At 31.9% G+C, this 13,844-nt stretch overlaps 4 protein-coding genes and 2 non-coding genes across 11 annotated transcripts; 4 read left to right on the top strand and 2 right to left on the bottom strand.

Moving 5' to 3' along the window:
- The first annotated feature begins 382 nt into the window (after positions 1-382).
- Positions 383-2,537, top strand: LOC104705780 (beta-glucuronosyltransferase GlcAT14B-like). 2 transcript variants are annotated; one of them, XM_087463496.1, is made up of 4 exons: positions 383-1,289; positions 1,383-1,458; positions 1,563-1,678; positions 1,804-2,537. In XM_087463496.1, the coding sequence occupies exons 1-4, from the start codon at positions 656-658 to the stop codon at positions 2,316-2,318; spliced, it is 1,341 nt and encodes a 446-aa protein (XP_087319622.1). In that variant the 5' UTR covers positions 383-655; the 3' UTR covers positions 2,319-2,537. The 2 variants fall into 2 exon arrangements, with proteins under 2 accessions (XP_087319622.1, XP_087319623.1); XM_087463497.1 differs by having other exon boundaries at positions 682-1,289; positions 1,383-1,471.
- Positions 2,538-3,220: 683 nt separating this feature from the next.
- LOC104705779 (paired amphipathic helix protein Sin3-like 1) lies at positions 3,221-4,469 on the top strand. Of its 4 annotated transcripts, none has more exons than XM_010421850.3 (4): positions 3,221-3,314; positions 3,425-3,471; positions 3,850-3,972; positions 4,089-4,469. In XM_010421850.3, the coding sequence occupies exons 2-4, from the start codon at positions 3,431-3,433 to the stop codon at positions 4,267-4,269; spliced, it is 345 nt and encodes a 114-aa protein (XP_010420152.1). In that variant the 5' UTR covers positions 3,221-3,314; positions 3,425-3,430; the 3' UTR covers positions 4,270-4,469. The 4 variants fall into 4 exon arrangements, with proteins under 4 accessions (XP_010420152.1, XP_087319294.1, XP_019084671.1 ...); XM_087463168.1 differs by having other exon boundaries at positions 3,231-3,310; positions 3,429-3,471; XM_019229126.2 differs by having other exon boundaries at positions 3,243-3,310.
- Positions 4,470-5,467: 998 nt separating this feature from the next.
- Positions 5,468-6,767, top strand: LOC104705778 (paired amphipathic helix protein Sin3-like 1). Its single transcript, XM_010421849.3, has 4 exons — positions 5,468-5,583; positions 5,695-5,740; positions 6,128-6,250; positions 6,370-6,767. The coding sequence occupies exons 2-4, from the start codon at positions 5,697-5,699 to the stop codon at positions 6,551-6,553; spliced, it is 351 nt and encodes a 116-aa protein (XP_010420151.2). The 5' UTR covers positions 5,468-5,583; positions 5,695-5,696; the 3' UTR covers positions 6,554-6,767.
- Positions 6,768-9,908: 3,141 nt separating this feature from the next.
- LOC104705777 (paired amphipathic helix protein Sin3-like 2) lies at positions 9,909-11,172 on the top strand. Of its 2 annotated transcripts, none has more exons than XM_010421847.3 (4): positions 9,909-10,136; positions 10,267-10,310; positions 10,552-10,674; positions 10,815-11,172. In XM_010421847.3, exons 2-4 carry the CDS (start codon positions 10,291-10,293, stop codon positions 10,981-10,983), a joined length of 312 nt encoding a protein of 103 aa, XP_010420149.1. In that variant the 5' UTR covers positions 9,909-10,136; positions 10,267-10,290; the 3' UTR covers positions 10,984-11,172. The 2 variants fall into 2 exon arrangements, with proteins under 2 accessions (XP_010420149.1, XP_087319353.1); XM_087463227.1 differs by having other exon boundaries at positions 10,011-10,132.
- Positions 11,173-13,378: 2,206 nt separating this feature from the next.
- LOC147939603 (small nucleolar RNA R64/Z200 family) lies at positions 13,379-13,475 on the bottom strand. Its single transcript, XR_015564924.1, has one exon. It is a non-coding gene; the product is annotated as a small nucleolar RNA R64/Z200 family (small nucleolar RNA).
- Positions 13,476-13,519: 44 nt separating this feature from the next.
- On the bottom strand, positions 13,520-13,608 carry LOC147939602 (small nucleolar RNA U54). The gene has a single exon (XR_015564911.1). It is a non-coding gene; the product is annotated as a small nucleolar RNA U54 (small nucleolar RNA).
- Positions 13,609-13,844: the final 236 nt, after the last annotated feature.

Below are 13,844 nucleotides of genomic sequence, written 5' to 3'. Positions count from 1 at the left end.
AACAGAATCAACTTTGAACGACCAATTTAATACTCTTTCATTAATTTATACTCCTACTAAAGACAGTCTACAGAAGTATTATTTTTATTTTTTAAGCATCAATTGTATTTACCCTCTAACAAATTTCAATTATCCAAAATGTTAAAGATTGTTTCCAATGATATAAATATATCTTTCACAAGAAGAAACTTTGACTTGCAAAAAAAAAAGAAAATGTAAAAAACACAATTGTATTAAATTTTGTAGATAAATAAAACATGAAATATTGAAGGGAAATATTGTTTTTATCTGAGATAATAAACGAAAATTCACATACATAATAAAAAAAATAGGATAAAATTCAGAACTATTACATAGAGAAAAACACGTATACAAAAATACTGTGGAAACAAATTTTTGTTTTGGGCAGATGTGGAAACAAAGAAAATGTTTATTTAATAAGAAGAGATTGAAATTGAACATACAAAAAGAACAGACCAACAAACAAACAAAAACACACCAATCAATCCTTTCTTCATCATCTTCTCCATTTCGTAATTCGTACACTTCACTCCCCCCCCCCCCCCCCCAAGTCTCTCTCTCCCTTTACCCAACCGCAACCACTGTGAAGAAGAAAGAAGAAGCATCGATCTAGAGAGATTTTTTCCGTAAATTGATGAAAAAAAGCTTTCTATCGAAGATGAAGAAATTGAAGAGCTATTACATGCAAGTTCGTCACCAGCAACAATCTCTAGACCGGAGATGGATTCTTCCGTTAGCGATTGGATCCGTTTGTTCTCTCTTCCTCTTACTGCTAACCAACTTAGCTTCTTCTTCTAGTCAAACTCGTTTGATTCCTTTCTCAGTCTACGGGTTTAGATCCTCCTCCGTCTTCGTCGAATCCAAGATAAATCCAGTATCCGTTTCTGTTTCCGTCTCCGTCTCCGTCTCTCCCCCTCCTCCGCCGCCGCGTCTCGCTTACCTTATCTCCGGCTCTTCCGGCGACGGTCAGATGCTGAAACGGACTTTGATGGCGCTTTACCATCCCAACAACCAGTACGTTGTTCATCTCGATCGGGAATCTTCGCCTGAGGAACGGTTGGATCTAAGTGGTTTCGTGGCGAATCAAACTCTGTTTCGGAGGTTTCGAAACGTTCGGATGATTGTTAAGGCTAACTTCGTTACGTATCGTGGTCCGACTATGGTTGCTAATACGCTTCACGCTGCTGCGATTTTGCTTCGTGAAGGTGGCGATTGGGATTGGTTTATCAATCTCAGTGCTTCTGATTATCCTCTCGTCACTCAAGATGGTACAAAACAAATTCTTTTTTTTTAGCTTATTTAATACTCTTTTGTTCTCAACACTGCTTATAAATAGTTTCAAACTTGAATTTGATTTCCAGATCTGTTGCATACGTTTTCGTATCTGCCTCGGGATCTCAATTTCATCGATCACACGAGCAACATTGGCTGGAAAGAGTAAGTGTAGTAGGTACACTAGCTATGAACTAATACTACTACATTTCGTTTTTTTTTTTTTTTTTTTTTTAATGAGATTTATGGGGAAAAACAAAACTTTGTAGGTCTCATCGAGCAAAGCCGATAATTATTGATCCTGGTTTGTATATGTCAAAGAAAGCAGATGTTTTCTGGGTTTCACAGAAGAGAAGTATGCCTACAGCTTTCAAACTCTTCACAGGTGTGTGATTCCATTTTTGGGTTTTGAACATTTTCGGAAATTGTCTAATTGTAGAATCCTTGTGGGGTGGGTCTTCCTTTTATCTTTGTGTAACAATTGATGTGATATGGTTATATATATTATAGGATCTGCGTGGATGATGTTATCTAGACCATTTGTGGATTATTTCATATGGGGATGGGACAATCTTCCTCGGATTGTATTAATGTACTATGCGAACTTCCTCTCTTCGCCAGAAGGCTACTTCCACACCGTGATCTGCAACGCTCGTGAGTTTACAAACACAACAGTGAACGGTGACCTGCATTTTATCTCATGGGACAATCCTCCGAAGCAACATCCTCACCATCTCACGCTCGATGATTTCCAGAGAATGGTGGACAGTAACGCTCCTTTCGCTAGAAAATTCCGTAGAGATGAGCCTGTGCTCGATAAGATTGATTCTCAACTCTTGTCGCGGAGTCACGGGATGGTCACTCCTGGTGGTTGGTGTATCGGTACGAGGGAAAACGGAAGCGATCCGTGTACGGAGATTGGTGATACTTCCGTTATTAAACCTGGTCTTGGAGCTAAACGTGTCGAGAAACTCATAACCTATTTGTTATCAACTGAGAATTTCAGACCACGGCAATGCAGGTAAATGGCAAATTAGATTTTTTTGTCATAGAAGATGGCTACGTGGGTTTTTTTTTTTTACACAAACGGAGTGCGTGATGATGAATCAATACTTTGATTGATGTATAGAGAGATTTTTGTAATTTCCTCTTCTGGGAAAGCGCCGAAATTTGCGTGAAGAACAACTTATAATTGAATTTGTTTTATATTACCGACTTAATTCAAGTTGGACCTTTTCCTGCTTCTCATACCCTACTTTATAGGTATGTCACATGTATATATATATATATATTTTGTGTTACCAGGTTTGTCACATATTAGTCATGTCCTTTGTTATAATTTGTCATGATGAAATAACCAGACTAAACATAGGTGTTCCATTGATTTTATTGCTATTTAATTGATTTGCTACATTATTTTACTAACTCACATTGATATTGTTGTTAAAAGATTTATAGATACACACCCCTGTAACTTGACTTTATCAAATGATTTGGAAAATAGACTTATATTACTATTTCAGATTATATATTACTTCTGCTCCGTATATTTTTATTCTCATAAATTCTACAAGGGAAAAGAAAATATTTATTCAAAAAAGTGACATGTGAGTTTTATACAAAAAAATCATCAAAGCAGAAGCCATAAGCTTATCAAACATATATAATAAAAATGTCACAGAATATATAAACGACTACAATGGCATATTGTTGCAGTACATATTTTTGCTCATCAACTGATCCTGTAACAAAAAAAAAAAAAAAAAAAAAAACCCAAAATTTAAATTTTAAATCAAAGAAAAAAAGACAGAGAAATACTTAAATAAGGCCTAACCTCAGCTTTTAGAAGCCCATTATAGTATTATTATAGGCCCAGATAAGCTACGAAGAGATGACACCATTTTTTGGCCGCCTTTATTTATATCTTCTTCACCATACACGTTGAGATTCTGCTCTACACACTCGTAGCCTCACATAGGTCACAACGCTTCATCGGATCTGCCTAGAATTTTTTTGCGTAAGTAAGTGTTGCTTCTCGATTCTACTCTCATTTCAAAGATCTGACTCGATTTGTTTCCCTTTCTCTGTAATCTCTCTCGAATAATCAATCTTTTGTTTATCCCGGCCGTAGCTAGCAATGAGTCGGACTGGTGATTCAAGTGTAACTTCAAACGTGCAGTGAGTTCGCTTTTCAATTTTCATCGTAACTTTATTGTTCTATTTCTCTTTCAAAGTCTTTTAAATTTATATGGGGTTTCCCTTCAACTAGCTGGTTCTTGACAAAACAACGGGGTTTTAATTAATTAGGTTTCCTAGTATTCAATATTGTGTTGTTCATCGTACGTGGGTTGTTTTGACGCGTAATGATGAATAATGAGTTGATATCTACTTTGTTTAAAGGGTATTCATAACGTTCTCACATGCGTGCGACACTCTCTGAGTTCTTCTTTTGGCTCTTGTGGTTTTCTTGATGTGCATGTATATTAAGAACATGTTTTGGTCTTTGGGTTATATGGGTATAATTAAGTTGTTTTAACTAGAGCTTGTTTGCTACAGGCCTGTAAGAACAAACACACATAGTGCAGCTATGTCATTCCTTCTGGAAGTGCGAGAGACGTTTCGTGATCAAAGGGACAAATTTGAAACCTTCCTCAAGATAGTGAAAGAGTGGAGTAAAGGGTAAGATCTTGATTTTTATGATATTTTTTTTAATTTTCTTTCTGTGATTGATGTGAATGTATTTTGTTTAGAATCAAAGATTGCAAACTAATTAAACCTGGTGAGCTTTCATGTAGGATGAGAGACAGGCCTAATTATGCTACTTTGGTTGCTCGAGTGAAGCAGTTGTTTAATGGACACAATAACTTAATCATCGGATTTAACACCTTTTTGCTACCTGAGTATCAAATACCTCTTGAGGATGCAGATGACAGTGAGGAAGAATGCTCAGTTATATCCACCGCAAGGGACTATTGAAATTTCTGGTCATGCAAGGGCACATATGCATACTTGCTTTTTCACAAATGGCGACACCAAAAATCTTTAAATTACTCTCTCTCTATATATATATATATCTCTCTCTCTCTATTCCGTTCTTGATGGTTTTATCGAGTATGTTGTTGCTTAATAACCCATGAGGAAACTTTTGACTATATTTAAGTTTGATTTTTTCTCCATCTTCTTAAATTTCACTTAAATTTTCTCAAAGGTATGATTTTAATCAACATCCTTACAAATAGGAATACAACATTAATTATTTAACTGATCTGTATATAACTGAGTTAATTCAGTACTACATATTACTACTTCGGTTCAGGTGAAATTATGTAGGTGATAAAATATGTTGATCAAGATTAAATATTACTTCTACTCTGAATAATTTTATTGTTAAAGATTGAAATCTGAAGAACATGTGAAAAATATTCAAAAAGTCATCAAAGCAGAAGCAACAACTTATCAAATAAATATACAGTAAAAGTGTCACAAAATATATAAACGAATATGTAATTCAAATGGCATATTGTTGAAGTATATTTGCTCATAAACTGACTGATACCATAAAAAAAAAGAATTCCAGAATTTAAAAATCAAAAACAAAGCAACAAACCAGATGAATACCTAAATAAAGCCTAAAAAGAACACCAAAGCGTTTCCCTAGTGATTCTTTCTAGGGATCTCTTGTTTTTTTTAGTATATTGTTCGTCATGCAAGCGTTGTGTTTCTGTGATTATGCTCTATTCTCGTCGCAAAGTCGCAACGCTTCATGGACCCTGCCTATATTTATCTTGAGTATGTACGTATAGTGCTGACTGTGATATGGAGGTGTTTCTCTCGATCTGCTCTCATTTCGACGGAGGAACCGTTGGATCTAAGTGGTTTTGTGGCTAATCAAACTCTTTTTCAGAGATTTCAAAATGTTCGGATGATTGTTAAGGCTAATTTCGTTACTTATCGTGGTCCGACGACTACAAGGGTCAATGGCGGCATATTGTTTTTTGAATGGCGGCATATTGTTGCAGTACATTATTGATACTGTTAAAAATAGTTAAAAAACACAAAACCCAAAACTTAAAATTTTAAAACAAAGAAAAAGAGACAGATGAATACTTAAATAAGGCCTAACCTTGGGCCTATTTATAATATTGTTATAGACCCAAATAACCTACGAAGAGATGGCACTATCTTTAGCCGCCTTTATTTATATCTTGTACGTTGAGATTCTGCTGTACACTCGTAGCCTCACATAGGTCACAACGCTTCATCGGATCTGCCTAGAATTTTCTTGTGTATGTAAGTGTTTCTTCTCCATTCTAATCTCATTTCAAAGATCTGACTTGATTTGTTTCATTCCCTATCCCTGTAATCTCTCTCTAATTATTAATCTTTTGTTTATCCCGGCAGCAATGATGAATCGGACTGGTGATTCAAGTGTGGCTTCAAACGTACAGTGAGTTCGCTTTTCAAAGTTCATCGTAACTTTGTTGTTCTATTTCTCTTTCAAGTCTTTTAAGTTTATATGGGTTTCCCCTTCAACTAGTTGGTTCTTGACAAAACAACGGGGTTAGGTTAGGTTTCCTATAGTCTTGAATTGTGTTGTTGATGGTGGATTGTGTATTGTAATTGACGCGAAATGATGAATAATAATTTGATGTCTACTTTGTTTAAAGAGTATTTATAACGTTCTCAGAACATGCGTGCGACACTCTCTGAGTTCTTCTTTTGGCTCTTGTGGTTTTCTTGATGTGCATGTATCAGAATATATATGTTTTGGTCTTTGGGTTAATTATATGGATTTAAGTAAATTGTCTTGGTAACTAGAGCTTGTTTGCTACAGGCCTGTAAGAACAAGAACATTAAGTGAAGCTTTGTCATTCATTCTGGAAGTGCGAGAGACGTTTCGTAATCAAAGTAACAGATATTCAACCTTCCTCAAGATAGTGCACGAGTGGAAAGAACAGTAAGATATTGATTTTTATTATCTTTTTTTTTTTGTTTCTTTCTGTGTAATTTATTTGAATGCATTTTGTCAAGGATCAAAGATTTCAAACTAATTAAACATGGTGAGCTTTCTTACAGAAAGAGAGAGAACAGGGTTGATTTTCCTGCTGTGGTTGCTCGAGTGAAGGAGGTGTTCAATGGACACAAAAACTTAATCATCGGACTTAACGGATTTTTGCTACCTGCGGATAAAATACCTCTTGATGATGAGGATGACAATGAAGAAGAAGGCTCAGTTATGTCCACCGCAAGACACTATTGAAATTTCTGGTCATGAAGGGCACATGCATACATGCTTTTGCACAAATGGCGACATTCAAAATCTTCAAATTAGTCTCTCTCTATTCAGTTCTTGATGGTTTTATCGAGTATGTTGCTTTGTAATCCATGAGGAAACTTTTGACTGTACTAAAGTTTTTTTTTTCCTATCTTCTTAACGTTTACTTAAATTTTCTCATAGATATGATTTTAATCAACATCCTTACAAATAGGAATATATCATTAATTATCTAACTGATCCTTACATATATAACTGAGTTGATAAAGTACATATCACTACTTCGGCTGAGGTGATATTATTTAGGTGATAAAATATATTGATCAAGATTAAATATTACTTTTCTGCTATGAATATTTTTATTGTTAAAGATTGTATATGAAAAAAATATATGAAGAACATATGTGAAAATAATTCAAAAGACAAAAGTCATCATATAGCTAAAGCAACAACTTGTCAAATAAAAATGTCACAAAATATATATACGAATATAAGATTTCAGGCACACTGTTGCAGTATATTTGCTCATCATCTGATACTTAAAAAAAATAAAATAAAGAAATTAACCCACACCAGATCTTGAACGTAGAGGCTATAGCGTCACACGATCTGTGGATATAGCACACGTTTTTTGGACCTCGAGGTACATTAAACGATATCAATGTTCTTGATCGCTCTCCAGTTTTTGATGATATATTACAAGGTCATGCTCCAAAAGTGAATTACATTGTCAACGACCGCGAGTATCATTTGGCTTACTATCTCACCGATGGTATTTATCCGAAATGGACTACTTTTATTCAATCTATTCAACTTCCACAATATCCAAAGGCATCCTTGTTTGCTACATGTCAAAAAGCTATCCGTAAGAATGTCGAGCATGCTTTTGGAGTCTTGCAAGCTCACTTCGCTGTAGTCAAAAATCCGGCTCTTATTCATGATAAGGAAACAATTGGAAAGATTATGAGAGTGTGTATCATACTTCACAATATGATAGTAGAGCACGAACGAAATGGGTACAAACCAGTTAAATCCAACCGAACTAGTAGAAGCAAACAGAACTTCACATGTGGACTCAGATATACCTTCAAATGTCAGCAATATGATGACCATGCTGAGCAAGCAGAAGGAAGTTCGTAATCAAAAAAAACATCAACAATTGAAAGATGATTTGGTTGAGCATATAAGGCAAAAATTTGGCACAGATCAAGATTAAAACTAATCTTTTTCCCCATTTGTGATTTCTGCTTCTATTTATATATGCTTTTCTGTTTTGTATGTTTAAAAGTTTATGAATGCAATAATAAAATCTTCATAGTTTAAACATTTAAAAATTAATTTTTTTTTTAACCTAAGAACCTCACTTTTAAGAGATTACCATTGGAGAAGTACAAATTTAATTAACAAACAAAAGGTTATTATCTTATAAAAGTACACTTTTTAATACTAAAAAATGTAAGAACCCTAAAAATCAGAACCTACCAATAAAGATGCTCTTTGTGCATTAAGGTCAATGGTAATTCCTTAATAAAGCCTAAACTCTGACTTTAAAAGCTCATTAATAACAGTGTTGGAAAAAAACTCATTAACTACAGTATTACAATTACTAGAAGAAATTCGTAACATTTTTCATAAAACTATAATATAATAATAAAATTATTGTTATATTTCTTTTAAAATTTATTGTTTGAGAGAGTATTTACTTTTAATATTATAATTGTTTCATAAATCTACATATATCTTTTTAGATACTAATTATTTTAGAATGTTACAATATTTTAATTTGTCTGCTGTTTATTACAGTTTTAATTATTGTTAGTTGTATTTGCATCATTATTTTGTGAAATATTTTAAAGTAGTAATTATAATATTGTAATTGTGAGCAAATAAAATTTATTACTTCATCAATCACATAAATTTAGTTTTACCAACCCGCCGTTGTGGAACATTAAATACACATTTTTTTCTTCATAGATTGAATAATATATATTCATTTTAAAAAAAATCAAATTATGCAGAAACAGTTATACAAATGTATTATATGATAATTCAAAACAATTTGTAAGTGAAATAAAAGAAAGATAATAGGAGAATCATAATTTAAAATCTTTCAAATATAGTTATTAAAATAATCAAAATATTTGATATAAAATGATAATTCAAAATAATTTGTAAATGAAATAAAAGAAAAATAATAAGAGAATCATACTTTAAAATCTTAACAAAATTTTCTAAATATAGTTATTAAAAATAATCATATTGTATACTTAGATATAAAATCTTAGTTTTTCAATTCTAATTGGTTTACATTTTTTTAAAGTTAGTTAGTAATTTTCGTCCATAACTAATTAGGGAGAGAAAGTAATTTTTTAAAAACTAATAATTATTTCAAAGATTTTATTAGTCTAATATTTAAATTACATATTTAAATAATGATTAGTTTATATATGTGGAACATTAAAAACATATTTTTTTCTTCATAGATTGAGTAATATATCTTCATTTTAAAATTTCAAATCACAACATATGCAGAAAAAAATTCTACATATTTATTAATCTGATGTATTATATGATAATTCAAAACAATTTGTAAATGAAATAAAAGAAAGATAATATTAGAATTATAGTTTAAAATCTTAACAAAATCTTCCACATATAGTTATTAAAAATAATCGTATTGTATACTTAGATATAAAATAATAATTCAAAACAATTTGTAAATGAAATAAAAGTAAGATAATAGGATAATCATAATTTAAAAGCTTAACAAAATCTTCCAAATATAGTTACTAAATATAATCATATTGTATACTTAGATATAAAATGAGAATTCAAAACAATTTATAAATGAAATAAAAGTAAGGTAATAGGATAATCATAATTTAAAATCTTAACCAAATTTTCCAAATACAGTTATTAAAAATAATCATATTGTATACTTAGATATAAAATGATAATTCAAAACAATTTGTAAATGAAATAAAAGTAAAGATTATAGGATAATCATAATTTAAAATCTTAATAAAATCATTGAAATATAGTTATTAAAAATATTCATACTGTATACTTAGATATAAAATGATAATTCAAAAAAATTTGTAAATGAAATAAAAGAAAGATAATAGGATAGTCATTATTTAAAATCTTAACAAAATCTTCCAAAAATAATTATTAAAAATAATCATATTGTATAATTGGATATAAAATCTTATTTAAATTCTTATTGGTTTATAATTATTATATTATAAACTAATATTTATTTCAAAATTTTTATTACTCTTAATACTTAAATTATATATTTAATTTTACTGAAATATTAAACATTTGCTTTTAAGATCAATGGTATGCTAATAATTTTTTACACTTAATTAATATAGTAGGATTTTATATTTGTCCTTCACAATTAATATTAATAATAGTAGGATTATTGCAGCCCCAAAAAAAAGTTAGGAAGTGACGATACCTTTTGGCGCCTTTCTTTATATGCGTTTGTGTTGTGTGATTATGCTCTATTCTCATCGCAAAGTCGCAACGCTTCGTGGACTCTGCCTAGATTTATCTTGAGTATGTACGTATAGCCGACTGTCATATGGAAGTGTTTCTTCTCGATATGCTCTCATTTCTAAGAACTGTTTCATCTGTTTAATTCATGCCCTTTTGTAATCTCTAACTGTTGATCTTTTGTTTTATTTCGGCAGCAAGTGAGGCGGGCTGGTGATAAAATGGACGCTTCAAACGAAAGGTGAGTTCCCTTATCAATGTTCATCGGAACTTTTTTTTGTTCTATTTCGTTCTTGACATAAGTATGGGTTAGTTTCCTAGTCTTGAAGTATGTTGGTGTCTCTGACTTCTTATTTTGTCTTGTGAATTATGGTTTTCCTTGATTTGCATGTGTGTAGGAACATGTTAAAGTCTGTATTTACTGGTTATATATGGATTTGATGATATCGGCTTTTTTTAACTATAGAGCTCGATTGGTGCAGGCGTAGACAAGAAAATAGGAATAATGCTGCAACATTCCTTGCGGAAGTGAAAGATACGTTTCACGATCAAAGGGACAAATATGTTATGTTCCTTAGCATTATGAAAGAGTTAAGGAACGTAAGGTAAGATCTTGATTTATATCATATAGCTTTTGTTCTTGTTTTAAATTTGAAATCGTTAGCATCAAAGATTTTTAAAAACTAAGTAATTAAGCCTGATGAGGTTGCTAATAGAAAGAAACGTTCTACCTCTTGATTAACAGGAATGATCATTCTAATGTGGAGTCTGTGGTTGCTCGAGCGAAGGAGTTGTTTAGTGGACATAACAACTTAATCATCGAATTTAACGCCTTTTTGCCAGCTGATTATAAAATAACTGTTGATGACGATGAGGAAGAAGACTCATGTATTTCCACCGCAAGAGACTATTGAGATTTCTTGTCATGCATGAAGGGAAGTGCACATGCTTTTACAAATATGGTGACACCAAAATATCCACATTTGTCTCTCTCTCTCTCTATCTATCTATATATTGGTTCTTGATGGTTTTATCAAGTATGTTGCTTTGTAATCCATGAGGAAACGTTTGATTATAATGAAGTTTGACCTTTTATACCTTAACGTACACTTCAAATCTATTATGAATTTAATTACTTGAATAAACCTCGTTAGATATTGTAAAAGCATGAATACCTGATCCTTATTAAATTTAGGTGACATGTAAATATAATATAACTGTTTTTATTAAGATGTATGATTTGTTTAGGGTGATAGTGTTACTTAAATTTGATTCTTAATGATTGGCTGTCAGTAAGTACAAAATTATATATTTTTTTCATACACAGTCACAGAGCCAAAATTTATATTTGATCCTTTTTGATTGCGTTCTGATTTTGCTCTGTTTGTCTTCTTGAGTTCTGCTTAGAATATTCAGTGATCGGAGTGTTTCTTTCTTCTTGATTCAGCTCTCACTTCAAAGATCCGAGTCATGTGTTTCGTATATCTTCCTCTCTATTCTCTCTGAAAGTGTGTCGCTTTGTAGTACAGCCTCCGTTGGGCTCTTATCGAAGTTAAAACGAGTCGTGAGTTCCCTTTTCAATGTTCATCGTGATAATTGATTGTTCTATTCCCTTTTTTAAAAGAACAATGGGTTTCCTAAAACTAGTTGGGAAAAGTATTGGTTAGTTTACTAAAAACTTGAAATGTGGTTTTCTCGATTCTGTTGGCGATCTGATCGTGGCTTGTTTTGACGCATATATAGTGATTAACAAGAATCCACTTGCTGTTTTCTCTTGCGAGTCTCTAAGTTCTTCTTTTGTTTTTGTGGCGAATTGTGTGGGTTGTTTACATGTTAATATGTGTCTGTCTCTATTGATCATTTATCCCATATTAATAAAGGAACCGTTTCTAGAATCAAAATGGACAAATATTTAAGGTTATGAAAGACTTAAAGAGGCATGTACAGAGAGGTAAGATCTTTGGTTTGCGGCTTTGTGAATTTTTTTTAGATTTGGTTTGGTGATCATAGGTTGAGAATTGAGATCATCTTGTTGCTTGGATAAAAAGAAACTTACTAATTTTGAAGCCCATACAATGATCTGAGCGTTTTAAGATCGGCGGAGTCCAGTTTCTGGCCCAACACTATCTTTCTTTGCAAAGTGAATGTGGCTTAATTTTGTAACTCCATTCATTATTTTATTTTAGGGGTTACAGCTTGTTTTGGCGCAGAAATGTACAAGTTTCAATACCTGGAAACGTTGTCACCGAAGTAGAGAGCATTGCTTTGGCTTACTTAAAGGTTCTGACAGACTACAAGGCAGAAAAGTAAGGTACTACAGTATTTTTTTGTTTTGTTTTCTATCAGATAAAACATTCTTCTTAGACCGAAGGGATCTAGAAATATGTTAATGTTGTCGCACGAGTGAAGGAGCTGTTTAAGGGACATCACAATTTATTTCTCAGATTTATCAGAGCAAGTTGCAACCTTGATTTGAAGAAGAAACTCTTGATGACACGAATGGATTGGTGGTTTTATATAGTACTCAGTTCTTGGTACATTTTTGATTATTATTTTTTTTTTAATCTTTTTGGCTCCAAAGTTACTTCTAGGCCTAGGCATAAAAACCGTACCCGAATACCCAATCCGGAACCTGATCTGAAAAATCGGGTTCGGGTTGGGTACAGGTTTGCCTATAAAACCCTATTGAATTCTATTTTTTAATATCCGTGAATTCGGGTTAGGGTCGGGTAATACCCAATACCCGTTTGGGTACCCATTAAACCCAAACATATAAACATATTTATAATATTTATCATTAATATAATGCAATTATCCCAAAATTATGATTATAATTTTGAATATTTCATTTAGTTTTATAACTAAATATCAAAAATAATCAAAATATCTAAAATATTTTGTTATGTAAGTCAAAATTTAAATAAATTTATTTAAATTTAATTATATTTTTTCGGGTACCCGGTAGTTCGGGTACTAATCGAGTTCTAAAATTTGTAACTCAAACCGACCCGAACTCGATAATACCCAAACCGAACCGAACCCATATATCTAAAAATACCTAATGGATTCTATTTTTTTAAACCCGTTTACCTGAACCCAAATGGATAATACCCGAAACCAAATGGGTTACTCGAATACCCAGCCCTAGTTACTTCTCAATTCAATGTCGATTCAAGTTTAAACTTTTCTAACATTCTTTTGCCTCTTTTATCAATGAATTCATTCTCCTTTGGTAAAGAATTAATTACAATTGTCAACAGATATTATCAATCAGTGATCTAATAATTTAGGAGATAATTTTTTTTTTTACTTCTGCTCAGGAATATGAATATTTATTCTCATGGATTAAAAATAATCTCTGAAGTCTGACATGTGAATTTTATTCAAAAGATCATCATAGCAGAAGTAAGTTTTTCAAAACAAGTTTGGATTAAAACTATACACAATTTTGGCTCTCATTAAAGTATAGTTTATCTTTCATACTTTTGTTTTAATCAGAATAGCGTATACTGCCAATTAGGCAAAGTAATCACAGAGCCCAGTTAAAAAAAAAAAAAAAAACCAAAACTCAAGATTTGATTGAAAAAAAAAAACCAAAAACTATAAGAGAGATCAGAGGTGGTTAAAAAGTCTCGGTCACGGTTAATCTGAAACACGGACCAATATGTTATTCATCATATCTCTCTTATATATATATATATATATATAGTATCTCTAATCCTAATAATAATAGATCAAAAAACGAAATCTAATATAGCTCATAAGATAAAAGAGA

The sequence above is a fragment of the Camelina sativa genome, chromosome 8, assembly GCF_030686135.1.
Source record: "Camelina sativa cultivar CO46 ecotype springtype chromosome 8, ASM3068613v1".
In the NCBI taxonomy this organism is placed as follows: Eukaryota; Viridiplantae; Streptophyta; class Magnoliopsida; order Brassicales; family Brassicaceae; genus Camelina; species Camelina sativa.
Note: the sequence above shows the minus strand (reverse complement) of the source record. Positions and strands in the feature narration are given on the sequence as shown.